Source organism: Labeo rohita, chromosome 3 (genome assembly GCF_022985175.1).
Source record: "Labeo rohita strain BAU-BD-2019 chromosome 3, IGBB_LRoh.1.0, whole genome shotgun sequence".
Lineage (NCBI taxonomy): Eukaryota > Metazoa > Chordata > Actinopteri > Cypriniformes > Cyprinidae > Labeo > Labeo rohita.
The window spans coordinates 28,098,238-28,121,062 of NC_066871.1; the positions used below are offsets into that span (position 1 = coordinate 28,098,238).

Consider the following 22,825-nt stretch of genomic DNA (forward strand, 5'->3'; position numbering starts at 1 on the left):
GAAACATTTATTTATTTATTTATTTATTATTATTATTATTAATAGTAAAAACAATTGTGGTGCTTAATATTTTTGTGGAAGCTGTGATGCATTTATTTTAGCATTTTTTGATGACTAAAGTTCAAAAGAACAGCATTTATTTGAAATAGTAAAAGGATTAACAGTGGTACAAAATACACTTTTGATTAATACAAAATATTCATGAAGTAAGTCTTAATTTTAAAAAAAAAAAATATTTTCACCCGAAAGTATTTAATGTTTAATTTTAAATAAATTTTTGCTTCATTTTGGTACTAAATTAGGTCCTGAAGTAAACCCAGTTTGTCCTTCAAAATCTTAACTCTGGCTTTTTTTTTCTTTTCTTTTTCTGCTTTTTGGTGGCAGAAAAACACTGGTAACAAATGGAGGTAAACAGGTAAAATCCATGGAATAAGAGAAAAAAAATATTTTTTTGTGCCTTTTAATGGCAGAATCAGAATGCAAATCATTTTTAGAGAATATTGTCATCAAAGACGCCATTTGAAGTTAAACGCAGACATTTAAACGGACAGACTATGGATGAAACCTGCTATGATTACTCATTCACATAACATTCACATATGCTGTTCATAGGGGACACATTGTATTAGCCCTATAGTTACAGCATGACATAATATTTAAACCTATTACTATTAACATTTTACATAACATTTTTTTTTTTTATTTTATCTCACAATTCTGACTTTTTTCTCACAAATGCAAGTTTATATCTCCTAGTTCAGACTTTATAACTCGATTTAACTCAACAATAGACTAAAAAAAGATAAATTTAGTAAATTTAACTTTTCTGCAACCAGATAAGCTCTATCCACAAAAAACGTCATCACTATTTGCAAACACTGAATTGGTCTGTTAGTAACCAGTAGCCTTCGATTTGGCCCCAAAATAATTACCCTGCTATTTTAGCATACCATTAACTTTTTAGCCTGCAAGCCTAGCATGTATTCAAAGTATTAGAAAGGCACTATTTTTTTCTACAGTTGTTCTGTTGTTCTACGGCTTTGTTTGTGGTGTCTAAATTACACACTTCACCTTTAAAGTGATAGGTGACCCAAAAATGCAAATTCTGTCAAGAATTACTCACCCTCATTTCCTTCCAAACCCGTATGACCTTCGTTCATCTTCAGAACACAAAGTAAGATATTTTTTGATGAAATCCAAGAGCTTTCTGACCCTGCTTAGACAGCAACACAACTGAAACGGTCAAGGCCCAGAAAGGTAGTAAGGACATCGTTCAAATAATCCATGTGACAGTGGTTCAACCGTGATGTTATGAAGCTGCAAGAATACTTTTGATGCGCAAAGAAAACAAAAATAATGACTTTATTCAACAATTTCTTCTCTTCCGCGTCAGTCTTCGATGTGTGTCTTCGACTGCCTATTTGACTGTCTCTCTGTCTCTCCAGCAGTGGATGTGAAGACCTTGCTACCCTCTGGGATGCAGAGCCCGGTGGGAGGTGGAGGAGATCAGGGCGGAGGCAGCGGAGGCCCGGTGGACCTGCGTACGGATCCGCGTCTGGGCGCCCTAAGCACGGTGGACCCGGCGCTGAGGGAGAAACAGCTACAGCACGAGCTGCTCTTGCTCAAACAGCAACAAGAGCTCCAGAAACAGCTGCTGTTCGCCGAGTTCCAGAAGCAGCACGAGGTTTTGACGCGCCAGCATGAAGTGCAGCTGCAGGAACATCTTAAGGTTGGACCCTTTCTCTGTCCTCTCTGTACACATCATCTCCTACAACTTTGGTTCTTGACCTCTGAACTCTTTCTGAATAGCAACAGCAGGAGATTCTTGCCGCAAAGCGTCAGCAGGAGCTGGAGCAGAAGAGGAAGTTGGAACAGCAGCGTCATGAAGAGATGGAGAAGCAGAGACTGGAGCAACAGCTCATCATGCTGCGGAACAAAGAGAAGGGCAAAGAAAGTATGTACCTCTCCAATAATCCATCAATTATGTGCAATACAATATATCTACAGTGAACTCCGCTCATCATTTCCTTTTGCTTATTCTGATGCTAATTTACAAAATGCGAAGAGTTTAAATGCACTGTTCACCTTTTAGTTTGATTGAATAAACACCTTGCTGAGCGGTACGTAGCTAATGTTTATTGTTGTTTTGCTGCTATAATTACACACTGTCATGGATATCCCTTGAAGTACTTTAGGCACAGCAGGCACAAATTGCTCTATTATTTCTCATCTTTGGTTGTTTACGCTTAAAAACGACACAATGCAGTATTAGGTATTATTGCACCACAAAATGAACATATTGGATCTTTTCCAAAACCTAGTAAGCTGCCTGCTGCCTACATAGTATCCCATAGTAACCTCGTAAGTGCACACACAGGCAGCTATTATGTGCAGCACTCACATGACTCTTATTAATACCAATAGAGTTTGATGTTAGCATGTTAGCAAGCTAACAATCTGTCGTAAGACAAAGTATGCACGTGTCACTGTAATAAAATATGCGAAGCACACACAGTTTTTTTGTTTTAGTTATTAATAATAAAATAACCATTTGTTTCTGGTATTGGATCAGTTATACAGTACAATTCAAAAGTTTTAGGTCAGTTTTTTTTTTAAGAACTTAATACGTTTATTTTGTTCAAAAGTGACAGTAAAGATATTTATTATGATACGTGTCCTGTTTATTCATATCATGATTTACACAAATATTAAGTAGCACAGGAAACTGTTTTCAACATTGATAATAATGTCATGTAATGGCTGCTGAAAATTTAGCTTTGATATCAAAGGAATAAATTACATTTTGCATATATTTGAATAGAAAACTTATTTTAAATTGTAATAATGTTTCACAATATTACTGTTTTACTGTATTTTTGATGAAAATTTTGTTGATATCAAATGAATAAATTAAAATTTAAATATATTTAAATAGAAAACTTATTTTTTATTGTAATAATATTTTTTACAGTATTACTGTTTTTACTGTTTTTTTTGGTCAAAATGTAGCTTTAATATCAAAGGAATAATTTCAATTTTACAATATATTTAAATGGAAATCTGTTTTTTTTAAATTGTAATATTTTACCAATATTACTGTTGTTACTGTATTTTTGATCAAAATGTAGCTTTGATATCAAAGGAATACATTACATTTTAAAATATATTTATATGGAAATTTGGTTATTTTAAATTGTAATAATATTTCACCACTGTTACTGTTTATACTGTATTTTTTATCAAAATGTAGCTTTGTTATTAAAGGAATAAATTACATTTTAAAATGTATTTAAATGAAAATTTGGTGATTTTAAATTGTAATAATATTTCACCACTTTCACCAAGGAATAAATTACATTTTAAAATATAGATAAATAGAAAACTTTTATTTTTAATTGTAATAAATACACACACACACACACATAATAATTGTTACAATTATGTAATTACTATTTTAAATCTTATTATCTTTCTCCTGCACTCAAACATGATTAATGTCCTTTGCCTCTGTTCTCAGGTGCTATCGCCAGTACTGAGGTCAAACTGAAGCTGCAGGAGTTCCTGTTGAGCAAAAAAGAACCCGGCCCCGGTGGACTCAACCATTCCTTCCCCCAGAAGTGCTGGTGAGAGAAACCTTTCTAGTCCATACCGCTGAGCCATACTCAAGTGCACTATTTTTAAATGTAGTTTAATATATCACCGACAGGTTCAATGTGCACTCTTTTTCTGCTGTTCGATGTTAAAAAGAGTTAGTTCATAACACGAGCATACAGATATTGCATCATGCCACATTCTGCTGGAAGTTTATGACTCTCATTTGTACTCATTTGAATTGTGATGGATGAGTCTTTGTGATAGACTGCGTTTGTGCTTTTTAAGGGGGCTCACCACGCGTCCCTGGAGCAGAGCTCCCCTCCGCAGAGCAACACACCGGGCACGCCGCCCTCCTACAAACTCCCCCCTCTGTTAGGCTCCTATGAGGGCAAGGATGACTTCCCTCTCCGTAAGACCGGTGAGTAGGCTTCTTACACACTTACACTGTAACAGTGTATCTTCTAGTGATGATGTCATTCCGTCCCGCTCACTTCAGCTGATGATGTCATGCATTCCTTTTCCTGGATCATTTCACCAGTAAACACTATCCTTTGTAGTTTTGCACTTGCAAGCCCTTGTGTTACCTCCACAAAATGTAAATGTGGTTATTTTTGTTATCTTCATAAATTGTTTAAATGAGTAATAGCTAAGTGACATTGACGCCGCATTATAAACCATTACAGGGTTGAATAAGCCAATGCATGAGTGTTTGCGTGCAAATGTCAGACGGTTATTTTCTTTCTGTGCATGAATGACGATGTTCTGAAGTCACCAGCGGTTTGTGTGGAGAAGTTTAAGCTGTTTAACAGTGCAGAGGTGTCACAGAAGATGCAAGGGTGTGTGTGTGTAGGGATGAAGTGAGGAGTCTGCAGGTGTGAGTCATAATGAGTCATCAGAACAGCGGACCTACACACAAACACACACCTTAGAGCACTCTGATTCAGTACCATTCAGATACTAGTATAGTTTTCATTAATAACCAGTCAGTCCGTTTTTTTGTTTGTTTTCAGTATATTTTTATTTTAGTAATATTTTTGTGTTTATATATACATATATACATACATGCAGTCAAACCAAAATTTATAAATGGAGCCTTGATGAGCAGAAAAGACCTCCGTAAAAAACGCTAAAAATCTTACTGAACCCAAACTTTTGAACGGCAGTGTATATAATTCTATTTATTTTAGTACATCAAGTTAAACTAACTAGCTGAAATAAAAAAAATGCTTTTTTTAAGGAGCAAAAATGTTTTTTAAATGTTTTTAATTTTTTTGTTAACTGTAATAACCCTGCCTTAGAGGCTGTATTAGTGAGAAAAAAAATTCTACAAAAAGTAATATTTATTATTCCCTGCCTAGCACAGGGTTCATACAAGGTACATAAAGTGCTTGAAGTACTTGCTTGAATTATTAAAAGACAATGTATCTATGAAATAAGTTTTTAATTTTTTATGTATCTTTAATATCACACAAAATTCACGCAATTCAAAAAACAAAATAATTATTTTTCACTTATTTCAGTTAATAAAACCATTAAAAAAACAATAAAACATAAACCTAGTGAGCTAAGCCAGTAGTAGTACAGACAATGTCATGTAGAGGAATCAATTTTATTTTGAACTGAATCAAAGTCATTTATGCTGGCATCGCTCCGACTGATTCAAGCTTGTGACTTCGATCATTCATTTCAAGCGGTTCACTAGCAAAAACAAAAACAGATCAAATTAAAAGAGCCAATTATGCTTGTAACTATTTTAAAAAGCATGTAGTGATTGGTGAAACTGAGTTTTTCGAAGCGCACCTTATCGCAAATCATTTGATTTAGATCAGAACGTGGATTGCGAATCATTTGATTCTGATTGGAACTTTGGAGCAGGTTTGCAAATCATTTGATTCAGTTTGGGAGCGTGGATCACAAAGTTATTTGTTTCAGATCAGAAATTCGGACTGGTTTTACAAATCTTTTTTTCTGATTTTTAAAAGATTAAACCGTAGAAAAGATGAAACTATGAATGCAGTACAGTTATAAAAACAAAAAGATGAAAAAGAGGAAGAAATGCAAATATACAAATAAAAAAAAAAAAAAAGAAGAAAATGAACTGTGGTTTTGATTTGAAAGAAGACATTGTTAGATAAGTGAGATCTCTGATTGAAGTCCTTGAAAATGAAAAAAGTAGTGCTTGAAAAGTCCTTAAAAGTTCTGTAAATTCATTTTACAGTGTCTGTACGAACCCTGCTAGCAATATAAAGGGATAGTTTCTTCAAAAATGAAAATTCTGTCATTAATTACTCACCCTCATATCGTTTAAAACCCGTAAGACCTTCGTTCATCTTCAGAACACAAATTAAGATTTGTGTAATTAATGTTTATTTTTGGGTGATCTCTTTAACCCTCACACAGTTTGCTGAAATTACTAGATTTGATGCGAAACACAGTTTAGCCTGTTGATGAGAGATTCAAATACCGATAGCCACCTCAAACGTTGTCTCAAATCATGTTTGACATGTTTTCGACTATATTTGTGAGAATTTTTTCAAAGCACTGCTGGTCATCTGCTGTTCACTCTCATAGCCGCCAGCCATACTCCAAAACTCCCACACAGATTCAGTGAGTTTGTTCCCGCAAACACACACACAGTCCCATATCTCCTATCTGCTTTTTACACACTGCTATCTTTTAAACTGTCACACCCACGCTGCTTTATAAAGCTCTCTATAATAGAACTGACACACATATACCATCCAGAGAATAGGAGACACACACACACACACACACACATGCGCCCTCTAGCTTGGACTCCAGCACACTGATAAAGTAATCGCAGACGGGTCTGTTAACGTGGGCGAAGCGCTTACTCTATATTACCACTGTTATGGCAACAACACGGCAATCTCCTTACATAACGTGCCCTCGGTTTGTGTGTGTCTTTCCGTCCCGTCCCCTCCCCCTCGTCTCACACTTTTATTTGAAATCTAATTAAATCCATACTAAAGTCACTGATAGCATTAGAGGCTAAAGTCCTTTCTGCTCTATATGGCCAGAGTGGCTGTGACGCACAAACGGTCCCAGAAAAACACACAGGGCTCGGTCAAGCCGCTTTACACACGACGTGTTCGGATAATTGCCCCAATTTCTTTCCTTTTTTTCTCGTTCAAATCCCTTTTTACTTCAATTAGTTTAATTTGGCCCGTCATCTCCGGAATCAACAAGAGATAAAATCGGCGCGCTGTAAATCTAACTTTTATCTTTAGCTCGTTGTGTGTTATGAGAGAAAGAGAGAGACAGGAAAAGATGGGCGGTTGCTGTCCATGGTCCTGATGCACAAGGGCGACAGATGCAAACCCTCATTAGTGCTGCTTATTAAGTGAAACATCACTATTTTAATTGCTCATACTTAGGGTTGAGGTTTTTAAACAAGCCCCTGAGCATAAGTAGTGCAACTCTCACCCCATAAGTGCTTGTACTTTTCTAAGTGATTGAATTTTTTTCTTTCTCTCTTCTTTTCAGCCTCCGAGCCCAATCTGAAGGTACGTTCACGGTTAAAACAGAAGGTGGCTGAGAGGAGGAGCAGCCCACTGCTTAGACGGAAAGACGGTACTGTGATCAGCACCTTCAAGAAAAGGGCGATTGAGATCTCAGGTAAACCATATGTGAGAATGTAAAACTTGTCACATAATCTCACGAGTAATAGAAAAGGAAGGCATTAAAACATGTTTAAACCTCTTTCTGGCTTGAGGTTTGTGTGTATATATATATATATATATATATATATAAGTTCAAAAGTTCTAATGTTTTTAAAAGAAGCCTTTCTGCTCATCAAGGCAGCATTTATGTGATTAAAAATACAGAAAAAACGGTTATATTGTGATAAATTATTGCAATTTTAAATAGTTGTTTTCTATTTTAATATATTTTAAAATGTAATTTATTCCTGTGATGCACAGCTGAATTTTCAGCATCGTTACTCCAGTCATCAGTGTCACATGATCCTTCAGAAATCATTCTAATATGCTGATTTATAATCAATGTTGAAAACAGTTGTGCTTCTTAATATTTTTTTTGGAACCTGTTATACTTTTTTCAGGGTTCTTTAATAAGTAAAAAGTTAAAAAGAGCAGCATTTATTTAAAATATAAATCTTTTTTAACAATAGAAGTCTTTGCTATCACTTTTTATCAATTTAACACATCCTTGCTGAATAAAAGTATTCATTTCTTTCAAAAAAAAAGAAAGAATAAAAATGTACTGAGCCCAAACTTTTGAACGGTATAGTGTGTATTGTTAGAAAGGATTTTTATTATTTATTACTAAATAAATGCTGTTCTTTTTAACGTTTTATTCATCAAAGATTTCTGAAAAAGTATCACAGGTTCCAAAAAAATACTAAGCAGCACAGCTGTTTCCAAAATTGATCATAAATCAGCATATTAGAATGATTTCTGACGGATCATGTGAAATTGACGACTGGAGTAAATTCAGCTTTGCATCCCAGAAATAAATTGCATGTTAAAATGTATTAAAATAGTAAACTTGTTATTTTAAATGGCAATAATATTTCATAATATTACTTTTTTTCTGTATTTTTGATTAAATAAATGGAACTGTGATGAGCATAAGAGACTTCTTTTAAAAAAAACTTAAAAACCTTACCGATCCCAAACTTTTGAACGGCAGTATGTTTATATTTTATGATAGGGACCCCTAAATATCTTTAAAATATATATAAAAAATATTTGCTTTCTACTACGACACTATAATAATGCGCAATAATGCCAAATTTTGTAAATTTGCCATTATTGTGTACATTTTAACTTATTTACCTTTGTTTCATTATTTTTATTAATGTATTTTTTTGCCCTATTTGCCCTAAAATTAGGCTCAAAGAAACTTTATTAATAAAATTTATATAAATTCAATAAAATAAACACTCGGTTTCGGCATAGTTGTGGAACATGATCTTTACTTAATATGCTAATGATTTTTAGCATAATAGAAAAATAGATCATTTTGACCCATGCAATGTATTGTTGGCTATTGCTACAAATATACCGTGCTACTGGTTTTGTGGTCCAGGGTCACATATGGAAGATGTAATCTTGATGTTATATCAGCACCTGGGTTGTGTTCAAATAGACCTATAAAAAAAAAAACCTGCCGTCAGATGTGTGAAGATTTGCAAACAGAAATAATGAACACGTGGGTATTGTGTGATTTCTGTGCTGTTAATATAAATGCGGCATGGAGGTAGGGAACAGTTTAACATCCTGCTGATACATTAAAACAGGTTCAATCAATCACAAAATATTGTGAAATCATCAGCTATATTTTCTAACGATGCAGCTAAAATGTGATTGTTAAAATCTGTGTGTGTGTGTTTCAGTGTCCTCTATGTGCAGCAGTGCTCCTGGCTCAGGTCCCAGTTCTCCGAACAGCTCTAACTGTGCCATTGCCGAGAACGGCTCCAGCGGATCCGTCCCAAACATCCACGCTGAGGTGAGAGACTTACCCCCTACACGTTTGCATCTCCTCTGCTCTCGCACTCCCCTCGGTTCTCGGTAGGTTAGGGATGAAAAAAGACACAATAAATTGGCTTCACCTAGATAATGACACTGTTTCTATGGAAACAATCTATCGTACAGAGCCTTGTGATGGCCTGGGATAACACTGGTATGCTAATCCCCCCCCCAAAAAAAAAAAACACATGTTCTGAGAGTCAGCCTTGCAGTGAATTGCATCTGTAGGCTCAAGAATGGCCGCAGCTGCTCTGGATGGACAGCAGGAAGCTGCCTGGGGTCAACCCTGCATGCTAAGCAGCTAGCCTTGAGGATCACCTTAACCTTGAGAGCCAGAGAGAGTGAAATAATACGTGCTCATGCCACAAAGTGCTTGAAGCTGTAAGAGAGGAACACTGAATTTGAATGAGCCAGTTTGTGTTTAATTTTGAACGACCAGCATATTAAATGCTAAACAAAACAGTTTATTTTAAACAAATCTTGCAGTTTACATAGGGGTGGGCAATATACCAGTAGACAAGATTAACTGGTAGAAATTTGGCAAACAGTAGAGATTTTGGACTGTCGTCTCTTTCGCGGTCACATGTTCACGTGACGTTGCTGTGCTACGTGGTCACGAAAACGTATCGTTTGCATACGTTTTTAAGCATTGCTGTTTAAATACAAGTGATTTTAAGCCATTGAAATGCAATCAGCAGTGAAAGATGACTCATTTCTCTATATGCACACACTGAGAGAGTTTCTGAGTGCTGTCAGAGAGGCACACACACATGAAGACTGTGCACATAGAGCACGGGAGCACTGAACTCTTATTTGTGCTGCTTTATAGGCCTTGAACAATTAAATACACACGTTCGTATGTGTCAAAATGTCTGTCTTTGCAAGTATCCTCGTAAACAGTAATTTAGGTGAGCAAAGTGAAAGCAAACAGCTGAGAAAGAAAACACATGTAACAGTACATTGGATCCTGGCAGCTCTTAAAGTGACAGCAGTCTAATATTCCTGCTGTCTGTCATTCATGTTAATCAAACAACAAAAGAAAGAAAATCTCTCACTGCTCTTGACTAAATAACTTTTGTAACTGTAATAAGATGAGATATATATTTAATATACATTTACATTTGATTATTTTATGCAATGTATGTAGCATTTCTTATTTATTTGTTCTATTGTAGCTTTTTTTTTTTTTTTTTTTTTTTTTTGGCTTGTAACTAGTTTCTTATTTTTATTTAATCACTGACTGTTTACTTGTTCTCAGCGAGCTTCAGAATAGTATTATTTGTTTAATATAAATACTTACTTTATTTTTAATAAATATAAATTTAGGCTAGTATTATTTTTTTGTGATATTGACACTGGTGACAAGAATGATGAAATTTCTGTGGTATCAAAAATTTTGATATTAAGCCTTATTTAAAGGAAAAATAACTACATTGTGATATATATCATTACTGTGAAACAAAATTACTCATATCATGATATAAGATTTTGGTCGAATCCCGCACCTCTATTACAACTTTTACATGTAGATTATGATTTTGTAATTTATCTACTTGTCTTGATATTTTACAATGCACGATTGCCAGACTTATGTTTTATTGGTTGTGAATAGCATCTTTTGAGAAAGAATAATCAAACTAAAATGTTTTAATTTATTATGTGTATTTTTTATTATTTATATATATATATACATATATATATATATATATATGTATATGTATTCATTCTCATTTGTAAGGCACTTTGGATAAAAGCATCTGCTAAATAACTAAATGTAAATAATAAAAAAAAATGTATATATTATATATATATATATATATATAGTACATTCTCATCAATGTTGTGATATTTGCATTAACCATATATGTACATGTTGATGTAGGATTTTGGCCCTACCATCCTTTTTGTATTAATGTCTAAATATGAGGTATTTTGCTAGTAGTACGTAATGTGTTAAGTCTTGACTATGACCTCTTAAAGGGATAGTTCACCCAAAAATGAAGATTCTGTCATTAATTACCCTCATGTTGTTCCAAATTAAGATATATTTGATGAAATCCAAGAGCTTTCTGACCCTGCATAGACAGCAACACAACTGACATGTTTTAAGGCCCAGAAAGGTAGTAAGGACATCGTTAAAATAGTCCATGTGACATCAGTGCTTCAACTGCATGTCGAAAACTGACACAGAAGAGAAGAAATTGTTGAACAAAGTCATTATTCTTGTAAAAAAAAAAAAGTATTCTCATCGCTTCATAACTTTACGGTTGAACCACTGATGTCACATGGACTATTTTAACAATGTCTTTACTACCTTTCTGGGCTTGAACGTGTCAGTTGCGTTGCTGTCCATGCAGAGTCAGAAAGCTCGGATTTCATAAAAAATTTCTTAATTTGTGTTCCCGAAGATAAATAAAGGTCTAACAGTTTAGAACAACATGAAAATGAGTAATTAATGACACAGTTTTCATTTTTTGGATGAACTATCCCTTTAAGTATATAAAACTTACTAATATATACATATTAATATGTCACATAATTACTAGTGGATGTTCTGGAGTTTGTCAAAGAGCAAAGGAATAAAGTTCGTCAGCATCATCAACCAGAGGGAAAAAAATCCCTTCAAATAGGTGCCAGTGGAGATGACTTAAGAATCACCTCATTAGCTCTGTCCAGCACTCGTACGACTTCCCAAAAATAGTCATAGATCGCTATTCCAGAGCCTCTCTAGCCTAGCAGTACAACCTCGAGGAAGTGATGGGTAAATGTGAGGGAGAATAGAATGCTGACATCATCTCTGCTGCAGGTAGGGCGCTCTGCCACGGAATGTCCGCTTTGTCTTTATCTTGCTCGTCTTTTCTTAGTGTAACCTTTGAGTCAGCGTGAGAATGACGTCGATTGTATGAACAACTTATAATGAAAGACTTAAATTGGGTCTTCGGGGATGAATAAACGTTGCCTTGTAAAGCAAATCCATTCGTTTTTTGTTCTTTGGCTTTGGAAATGGCTGCACTCCAAGTATAGGGTCAGATGATGGGATTACCAGAACACCTCAGAAACACCTCAGTATTTCTCACATAGCTCTTTTGGGATATTTTTTACTTAATGAGTCAGTGCAAAACTCGTTTTAATTTTAAACGCTTAGCTCGTTTATTTAACGTGGCGACTGAAACGGTTGTCTTCTTCAAGTGGCGCTCATCCAATCCCAAATACAGACAATCCATTCCCACACGCTGCTTTCCCCGTCACAAATACAACTTAGTGAGGATTTCCAAAGAAGAATGCTTTGAAGTGATCAAGTCGAGCCGAAACTCCTTGTCTGGGATGCCTTCCTGAGATAAAGCAGATTCTTTGTGCTGTTTGAAGTGTACATCCTGAAATATAGGTCTGTTGATTGTCCTGTGGGATTCACGTCTTTCTCTCCCTTTCTTTTTCGGCAGCAGTTGCGTTCACTGCATCAGTCTTTGACTGGAGATGGGACGCCGAGTCCCCTTAGCCTCTACACCTCTCCATCTCTGCCCAACATCTCTCTTGGACTGCCTGCCAACGCACACATCACGGTGAGTGTCCTCAACTAAAGTCTGGTGGCTTTGTGATAGTGATTCAGAGTTAGCAAGTGGTGTAGGCTGAACCCTAGTGGGCTTGCTAGATCATTAGGATGTTCTCACACTAGAGCTTTTGGTCTTAACTCAAGAGTTTGATTGATGTGAAAGTGTTTTTCAGAAGAAACACTAGTCTGGTCTTGGATACAGTTCATATGACATACACTGCAGTTTACAGTTGGTCTGAAAGCTATTTGTCCTGAATTGCAGAAGTGAACAACTATTGATGATGTATAATTTGCATCTTTGGACACTGCTGGTCACACTTATAGTATAAAGCAGCAGAGTCCAGTCCTTCTCTAGGAAGACCGCTGTCCTGTCCTAATTAAAGTTATAGTTCACCCACAAATGAAAATTACCCCATGATTTACTCGCCCTCAAGCCATCCTAGGTATATATGACTTTCTTCATTCAGATGAATACAATCGGAGTTATATTAAAAATGTTTCTTCCATGTTTTATAATGGCAGTGAATGGCTGTTGAGTTTTTGAAGCCCAAAAAAGTGCATCCATCCATCATAAAAGAGCTCCACAAACAAATCGATGCATTTGTGTATGAAAAATATCCATAATTACAACTTAATAAATCATAATCTCTAGCTTCCGCTAAGTGCTGTACGCACATTCACAAGAGAGTGACATTCCAACAGATGACGTAGTTATAGTAAAAGGTCTGGTGAGAATATGCTAGTCTTGCTAGAACCAAGTTTTTACATAAATTTACATAAACACGTCAATTTGCTTCATAAGGCCTTTATTAACCCCACGGAGCTACTTTTTATGATGGACGTACTTTTTTGGGGTTCAAAATCTCAACACCTATTCACTGCCATTATAAAGCTTGCAAGAGCCAGGACACTTTGTACTATTACTCGGATTGCCCTTGTCTGAAAGAAGAAAGCTATATACACCTAGATGGCTTGAGTGAGTAAATCATGGGGTAATTTTCATTTTGGGTGAACTGTCCCTTTAAACACACCTGAACAAAGCAGGACAATTTCCAGGCAGGTGTGTTGGGGTAGGTTGGAGCTACACTCTACAGGACTTTGACCCTCCAGGAGCTGGATTAGACACCCCTGGTATAAAATAAACTCTCACAGTGGTGCTGTCATTGATGGACCGAGCATATTGCAATTTCAGACCGTTAAGGAGAGTATTAGAATGGGATGGAATCAAACTGGTTTGGAGCAAGCAATCGAACCAAGAGTGAAAACAGCCTTGTAGGCTTTGGTGCCTCGGTTGCAGCTTTAAGCACCCGAGTCTTCCCAAATCTGAAGAATAAATTCTCATTCTCTTCTAGGCTCCTCAGAAACTCAGTGCCCAGCAGGAGGCAGAGCGGCAGACAATCCAGAGTTTGCGTCAAGGTGGGGCACTGACAGGGAAGTTCATCAGCACATCGTCCCTGCCGACGTGCCTTCCCACCGGGGCACCCCATGACCCTGAGCCCCCCTCCGCCTCTAACAGCCACAGTAGCCATTCCTCGCTGCTCCAGCACGTCCTACTGCTGGAGCAGGCTCGTCAACAGAGCGCACTTCTCGCAGGTACACATGAATTCATACTATACAGTTACCCTGAATGCACTGCAAAAAGCTGTAAATCCTTAATGTGTCGTATAATGTGTAAGTGCCTTAGGCAAGAACCATATTTTATGCAAGTATGCTTGGCCAAAACTAGGACTATCTCCGACTAAAGATTTTTTTGGTCAACCAGTAGTCGTTCATTTTATTAATAAACCATATAGATCATAATAATGAACCTTTAATTGCCTACATAGCCTAATAAGCGTGCACGCAAAAGTGCACGCAAAAAAAGGCTTGCCACCATGCAGATATAAAAAATTATGAATGTGTCAAGGAAAAACAGCAAACAGCACTGCATCAACATTTTAACAATTTATTGATAAACTACTGTTTTCTTTGTTTTCGGCTTAAGAGATGAAGTCAGCAACACTGACACGTCATGTCCACAGTAGTGATGCATCTGTATGCATGTTTCATATGGATTACATATTCTGAGAATATGTTTTCTATTAGAATTGGTTCATTTAAAAGTAGACATTTCACTCTGTATAGGTATATTTTTCATGTGTGTAAGGCAAGTAAACACAGAGTCTGGATGTACTGTGTTCCCACATAGACCGTCCATTTCCTCATCTTCAGAACACAAATTAAGAAATTTTTGATAAAATCTGAAAGTTTTCTGACCTTGCATAGACAGCAACACAACTGAAACGGTCAAGGCCCAGAAAGGTAGTAAGAACATTGTTCATCGTTAGTTGACCTGAAAGAGAAACTGACAATGGAAAGAGACAGTTTATTAAAAACTGTGAACGTTATCAGTTTGTTGTGTAGGTGTAACAGCATGATGTTTATCCCACAGTTCCCATGTACGGGCAGTCTCCACTGGTAACGGGCGAGCGGGTGTCCAACAACATGCGTACAGTAAATAAGTTGCCTCGGCACCGGCCGCTAAGCCGTACACAATCAGCACCGCTGCCGCAAACGCCACAGGCCCTGCAGCACCTCGTAATGCAACAGCAGCACCAGCACTTCCTGGAGAAACAGAAACACTACCAGCTAAATAAGGTACGGGCTGCTACAATGAGGTACTTGATGCTGTTTGAACTAAAAAAAAAAATCGCTAACCAGCTCCAGCTTCTTTCAGATCCTTTCCAAAGGGACGGAGCTTCCCAGGCAGCCTCCCACGCACCCTGAGGAGACGGAGGAGGAGCTTACGGAAACGGCAGAGATGCAGGACGAGCGAGGGGAGGAGCTTGATCATGTCAGGGAGGGGCTACAGAAAGAGAGCTCTGGTGAGACCACACCCCCTTCTGAACGCCTGGTTCCGTTGAAGGGAGAAAGCACGGAAAGTGACCTGGAGGAGGAAGATGATGAAGATGAAGCCATTGAACTGAGGGAATGTGATGAAGAGGGCGCCCCCTATGGCCAGGTGAGATATTGCATCTTGTTGCATTTTTTTGGTCATTTCTGTGCCAGTAGTGTCAAACAGAATTGCAAAAAATACATTTTCAACAAGGTTTCCTGAACTTGCCTCCATCTGACGTTTGTCTAACAAACTGCTAGTCCATTCGCATTGTTGCCAAGTCCATGTGGAATTGGGCTACTTTAACACTGTTGCAGCGGGTTTAAGCGACCCCAATAACGTCATATTTAGCCCCTGGAATGTGAATTTAACAGGGGAACCCTGACAAAAACACAGTTTTAAATGGGGGACCCCCCTCAAAATGAGATTGGGCTAGTTTTGAAGGGTAGTTGGGCGGGTTTTGTTGTGAAAACCTGGCAACCCTGTCCACTTGCTACTTTCTTTACCTTCTAAGGATTGTTAACGTTCAAAAATTGCAGTTACCTTTGTTTACCATTTTAATAACAACTTGTTAAGACAGCTTTCTATATTTATCCCTTTCTCCTTTATCATCTTTTCCCCATCTCCTTTCTTATTTGCATAACATGCACAGCTATCAACCCTATTCAGAAAAAATGTTCGGCTTTAGAGGATTTCAGTCATGAAAAAGCAGCGTAGTGACTGCATGAGTCACCATGCAATACCTATGCACGTAACATAGCTTAACGTCATTTGTTATGAAACAAGATGTTTTTTTTTTTATCTTAAATGCATTAGTTTGTATTTATTGAGGTAGAAGCAGCTGTGTGGATTTTGCTTTGTGGTTTGACTTTTAAGATCCGTCTAAACGTCTTTCCGATGGCTCTGTCACCGCACTTTTTTTCGAGAGCTTAAGTGCGTGGGCAAGTTCCCGATGAGTGTTGGGACGCACATGCGGGGGCTCGGTGACTGGAGATCGAGGGTATCCCTCTCAACCAGAGCATTTGCAGCTTTTTCGCCCCCTGAAAAGGAGGGATTAAAGAGGAAGATTGCTCTCTTCTCTTCCTCCCACCAGTGACTCACTACTGGAGGCAGGAGGAGGGAAGCGGGCGAGAAAAGGGGAAGAGAGACAGATAAATAATTGCTAGATAGGAAGGCACAATGTAATTGACTTGGGAATGATGGCGGGGGTTCCTCCGAGAGCTAAGGTTTGTCTAGTTAGCGCTGCTTGCTTAGGCGTTTCTCTTTGAGGTAGTACTATTGCTCATAGTTCGGGATTTGAACAAACTCTTATCCCAAATTATTAAACTTTAATGTCAAACTCTAGCATATATGAAGCAGAGGTGAGCTTTTGTGACTTGAGCCAGCAAGGAACCACATAGCAAAAGTTTTGAAAATACTTCTTAGCAGGGTCAGAAATAAACTTTTCCATTAAGGGGCAATACTATGTTGTCTTTAATGCCAATTACTTAAATTTACCCAGTTACTTTCAAATTTTAAACTGTTTAAAATTGTAGCCTATCTAAATTATACATGGAAAAAGCAGAATCTCATAGGGCTGCATTGATATTAATATCAGTATAGAAAATAATATAAAAACGTTTTTGTTTTATGTCTGCGTTTTGGGCATGTCACATTCTGGCTTCACAGACAAACATGTAGGTCCATGACGTTAGTCTAGTCTAATGCACAATTAGGCAAAAACTCTATTTACGTATCTGCGTATGTGTTGTATATGATGAGGGAATGCGCATTCAAAACAACTCCGACATTTTCAGTGCTTCTGATTGGTTTGTTTTCACCGCAGACTAATCTAAGCGCCTCTGATAGGCCAATGCATTCCTAAGTTCAACAGAAACGTTTAATTGGTTATAAGGCTCAACGCTGCACAAAATAGCGTGTTAAAACAATCAGATGCAGTGAGCGATGTGAATGTAATTCCGCAAATGTACACTTTTTAATCATTTTCACGTTTCATTTTAATTGCGGTAGCCGTAATATATTGCCACAAGCAATACATTTTTGCCACAAGCCCTTGTTAATTTCCAGCCCTGCTTTTTAGCTTCATGGAGCCAATAGTGGCAAGCACCACTCACATTTTGTTCAGAAAGTGTAAAATCAGTATTTGTCAGAGAGTTGCACCATGTACCATGGTTTTATCATCTGAAACAAGCACTGTACTATAACACATTTTAAAGAGGTTGATCTTTTTAAAACATTACTGAGTAGGTTAGTCTTATCAAAAGTTCTGTGGTGTTACCATGTTTACACTGTCTGTTTGTTTGTTTAAACAATACCCTCATAGTAATACCATGGTGTTCTTCAAAGTACTGTTTAAATACCATAGTATTAGCTTAACATGATAATGTTATATTTTTAATATATTGCTTATATTTTAATATGATTTATATACTGTTATGGTTTTTGTCTTTATTCATATTTCACATTTATTTTTATATTTTCAGTCTTCATTTTAAGTTTTAGTTAAATATTTAAATAAACTAGATGAAGTTTATTTCATCTACTTACAGTTTTTGGTTACACTTCACAATAAGGTGTCATTTGTTAACATTTGTTAATGTGCTAACATTAACATGAACAAACAATTCATTTATTACACTATTTATTAATCTTTGTTAATGTTCGTTAATAAAAACACAGTTGTTCATTTTGTTAATTCACAGTGCATTGACTAATGTTAACAAACACAACTTATGATTGTAATATTATTAGTAATGAAATTAACAGCATTAATAAATGCTGTAATAGTATTGTTCAATCTAAGTTCATGTTAACTAATGTAGTTAACTAAAAATATATTACCATGGATTTTGGATTTGATACAGTGGTTATATATGTGTATATACCCTCAGAGTAATATCATGGTGTTCTTCAAAGTACTGTTTAATAACATGGTATCAGCTTAATATGGTAATGTTATATTTTTACTATATGTATATAATTTTTTTTAATATTTGTTTTTATTCTTATATTACATTTATATTTATATTTTCAGTCTTCATTTTAGGTTTTGTTTAACTATTAGTAATGTTATGTGATTTTGTAATTTTTATTGATTTATTTTTTAATAGTACTATTTAGGTTGAATTTATTTTTTATACATTTCATTTTATTTTAGTAATTGTTGCTTCATCTTAAACTTATTTCATGTTCAGGTTTCCATTTTAATTTTTGCGCTTTTTTGGAAGTTTTATTTGTTTATTTATTCATTTATGTTAATATTATTATTTAACTTTAATTTATATATTTTTTGTTTTAGAAATTTTATTACATCAATTTAAACTTATTTCATGTTTAGGTTTTATTTTAATTTTAGCACTTTTGGCTGTTTTATTTATATATTTTTAATATAATTTATATACTAATATGAATTTTATTAATATTATGAATTTGTTTTTATATTACATTTATATTTATATTTTCAGTCTTCATTTTAGGTTTTGTTTAACTTAGTAATGTTATGTGATTTTGTCATTTTTATTGATTTATTTTTTTAATAGTACTATTTAGGTTGAATTTATTTTTTATACATTTCATTTTATTTTAGTAATTGTTGCTTCATCTTAAACTTATTTCATGTTCAGGTTTCCATTTTAATTTTTGCGCTTTTTTGGAAGTTTTATTTGTTTATTTATTCATTTATGTTAATATTATTATTTAACTTTAATTTATATATTTTTTGTTTTAGTAATTTTATTACATCAATTTAAACTTATTTCATGTTTAGGTTTTATTTTAATTTTAGCACTTTTGGCTGTTTTATTTATATATTTTTAATATAATTTATATACTAATATGAATTTTATTAATATTATGAATTTGTTTTTATATTACATTTATATTTATATTTTCAGTCTTCATTTTAGGTTTTGTTTAACTTAGTAATGTTATGTGATTTTGTCATTTTTATTGATTTATTTTTTTAATAGTACTATTTAGGTTGAATTTATTTTTTATACATTTTAATTTTATTAATAAAAATATTTATTTTTTAAGTTTATTTCATCTCAGTTTTAGTTACGTTTTTATTTTCTTCTATTTACAGTTTTTCATCTAATATTTATGTTTATTTCAGGTTTATTTAAATCAGCAATGTTTTAGTTAATGATGATAACTGCATGTTACAAAAAGTACCATGGTATTACCATGTTTTTTTTTTTTTTTTTTACTAAATTTTTATTAAACTGATGTCTTAGTGTTTTTCAATAAAGGTCATTAATTAAGTATATTAGTTAACACAAGCTAAGAATGAACAATAATTCTACAGCATTTATTAATCTTAATGTTAATTTCAGCATTCACTAATGCATAATTAAAATCACAAGTTGTGTTGGTTAACATTAGTTAATGCATTGTGAACTAACATGAACAAACAATTATCGAATGCATTTTTATTAACTAACATTAACAAAGATTAATAAATAGTGTAATGTATTGTTCATTAATGTTAGGAAATACATTAACTAATGTTAACAAATGACACCTTATTGTAAAGTGTTACCATACTAATTTTCATCCTGCATCATACTTTTCATAAGGCGTTTTGTGCCTCATGTATTTGTAATTTTGTGACACATAATTATTCCATTGAGAAATGTGCATTATTACAATCTCTCGATTCTTATTTGTCACTTTGTTATATATATACCGAAAGCGCCGCTGCAGTGATTCATGCCGTTACGTATTCCAGCCCATTCATTTGCATGACATCCAGGCAGATTTGATCCTCCAAAAGAGCTCATTTTGATCTTAACACAGACCCCACAAACACACTCTGCTGTTGTGAGGGAGGGAGGAAGGAAAAACAAATGAATGAGTGAGAGTGAATGAGAGAGAGAGAGAGTTATTGAGAAAAGAGCAACACCCTCCTCCTCCTCGCACTCGCTCTGCCTGCAATCATTGAGAAAAAAATTTCAAAAGAGCACGGCATTAGAATTCAGACTGCATCCTCCTCGCGCAGCGGCAGACTCACACACACGCAGATCTACACACACACACACACACACACAGATCTACACATATACTCCCCCGTGAATGGACCGTCTCTGACTCATCTCTCCTTGGTGATTCATCTCCTCCTCCGGACCCCGCCCGCCTTCGCTGCCCTGCACTTCACACCCAATCACAGCCCACCGGGGTGACGTGACACGCCGCAGTGTGTGTTTGTGTGTGTGTCTGTTCTGCGGTGACATGCAGTCACCATTCAGGGAGCGATATACGAAACACTCCTTGTCACTTTGGTCAGTCACAGACCCTAGCTGGCCTTTCCTTCTCATTAAAACACCCCCACCTACGTCCTTGTGTGTGTGTGTGAATGCCTCTGCTTGTCTGCCTGAGTGTCTTGAATACAAATTGAGCCCCCGTCACCTGCCATGGTGAGTGAGACAGATGCTGCATGGCTTTAGCTTTCGTCAATAAAGAGGGAGTTGGCATGAAGAAGGGAATTATGAATATTTGTCAGCATACCTTAAACCTCAAGGTCTTGTGCAGGAAATAAAACCAAAAAAAACAACTCGTATGAATCCCATCATCTCGCATGTGCTTCCATCGCACGTTGTACTGCATCAGCGTCTGTCTCGCTGCTCACGCATGCACACGTTCGCTCCGCTCATCTGATATAGAGCAGACTCTGAGCCTGTTTACTGCAAGAGACTTTTTGAGAAGATTTTTGGCAAACGTTCACTGGATTTCTTTAGTGAGACTGTGCTTGGACTGAGATTTAGTCTGTGGTGACTTTAACTTAATCTTTACACACATTATGTTAATTTGGAGTTGTTTGTATATGATCATAGTGTTTATTTTTATTTTCATGTTTAGGTTTTCATTTTTATTTATCTTATTTTTATATTTCTTTTTTTTTATTTTAGTAATCTTATTGCACTTTTTTGGAAGTGTTATTTATTTATTTATATATTTATGTTAATATTTCTGTTTAACTTTAATTTATATATTTTTTGTTTTAGTAATTTTATTACGTCAGCTTAAACTTATTTCATGTTTAGTTTTTTTATTTTCATTTTAGCACTTTTGGCTATTTTACTTATTTATTTTTAATATTTCTAATTAACTTTATACATTTTTTTTTTGAAAACATTTCTTTTAGCAATTTTATTTATTTTTAAAATATTTCTATTTAACTTTATATATATTTATTATATATTAATTATATATAGATAGATAGATAGATAGATAGATAGATAGATATTGTTGTTGTAATTTTGTTTAACTTGAATTTTTTTTTTTTTTTAGTACTTTTGTATTTAATTTTAGCACTTTTGGCAGTTGTATTTATTTATTAATTTTTTATCTTTTAATTTAACTTAAATTTTTTTGTTTTATTCATTTTATTACTTCAATTTAAACTTATTTCATGCTTAGATTTTAATTTTAGCACTTTTGGCAATTTTATTATTATTATTTTTTCAATTTCTATTTAACTTTTTTTTAGTTTTATTCGTTTTATTACTTAAACTTATTTCATGTTTGGCACGTTTGACAATTTCATTTATTTATTTTTTATATTTCTATTTTTTTTTTTTTTTAGTTTCAGTAATTTTATTACTTCAACTTAGGTTTTCATTTTAATTTTAGCATTTTTGGCAATTTTATTGATTTATTTATTTTTTTAATATTCTATTTAAATTAGATGTTGATTTATCACATCACATAATCATGTTTGGTCATTTTTTTTTAAATATTTCTATTTTATTTTTTTTTTCGTTTTAATTTTATTACTTCAGCTTAAACTTATTTCATGGTTAGGTTAGGTTTTTAGGTTCAAGTTTACGTTTTTAATCTTGGATAAAAATCGAAGAAAATGTAATTCTATTTTAATTTTATCTGTTTATTTCATCTGTGTCATTTCATTATTTTTGTATTATTGTTTCATTTTTTGAAAATTGTCTTGGCTGGAGCCCTTTTCAAACACTTTTAACTCCATTGATTTAACTCCAAAACAAAGGGTTATTGAACTGAATTACACTAAATCTTGTTAATTGCGAAGTAAATGAAGCCCAGTCTTTTATCTGAATTAAATTCCATTCAAAATACTGTTTAAATACTATAGTACCAAGGTTAGTACCACCATTATTGTCCGATACCATCATGGTTTTCTATTTTTTATTATTTATATAACATGATGGTTTTTATTAAAATTCAGTTTTCAGATTTAAGCTCAACTAAAATAGTTGTTTAAATGAATTAAATTGAAACAAAAAACTCTTCTAAATGAAACTGATCTGAATAGAAATTGAA

The 22,825-nt window shown here is 34.7% G+C and overlaps 1 protein-coding gene across 7 annotated transcripts in view; it reads left to right on the plus strand.

Annotated features, from left to right (window-relative positions):
* Positions 1-22,825, plus strand: part of hdac5 (histone deacetylase 5) — a 103,266-nt gene that overhangs the window by 65,655 nt on the left and 14,786 nt on the right. For 2 of the 7 annotated variants that reach the window (XM_051103536.1, XM_051103510.1), the window contains 10 exons: positions 1,446-1,729; positions 1,810-1,954; positions 3,518-3,623; positions 3,879-4,012; positions 7,102-7,233; positions 8,975-9,087; positions 12,548-12,667; positions 14,010-14,250; positions 15,089-15,294; positions 15,374-15,658. In XM_051103536.1, the coding sequence (XP_050959493.1) occupies positions 1,446-1,729; positions 1,810-1,954; positions 3,518-3,623; positions 3,879-4,012; positions 7,102-7,233; positions 8,975-9,087; positions 12,548-12,667; positions 14,010-14,250; positions 15,089-15,294; positions 15,374-15,658 (1,766 nt within the window). The remainder of the gene's footprint in view (positions 1-1,445; positions 1,730-1,809; positions 1,955-3,517; positions 3,624-3,878; positions 4,013-7,101; positions 7,234-8,974; positions 9,088-12,547; positions 12,668-14,009; positions 14,251-15,088; positions 15,295-15,373; positions 15,659-22,825) is intronic. The other 5 variants (XM_051103538.1, XM_051103520.1, XM_051103529.1 and 2 more) reach the window with 4 other exon arrangements.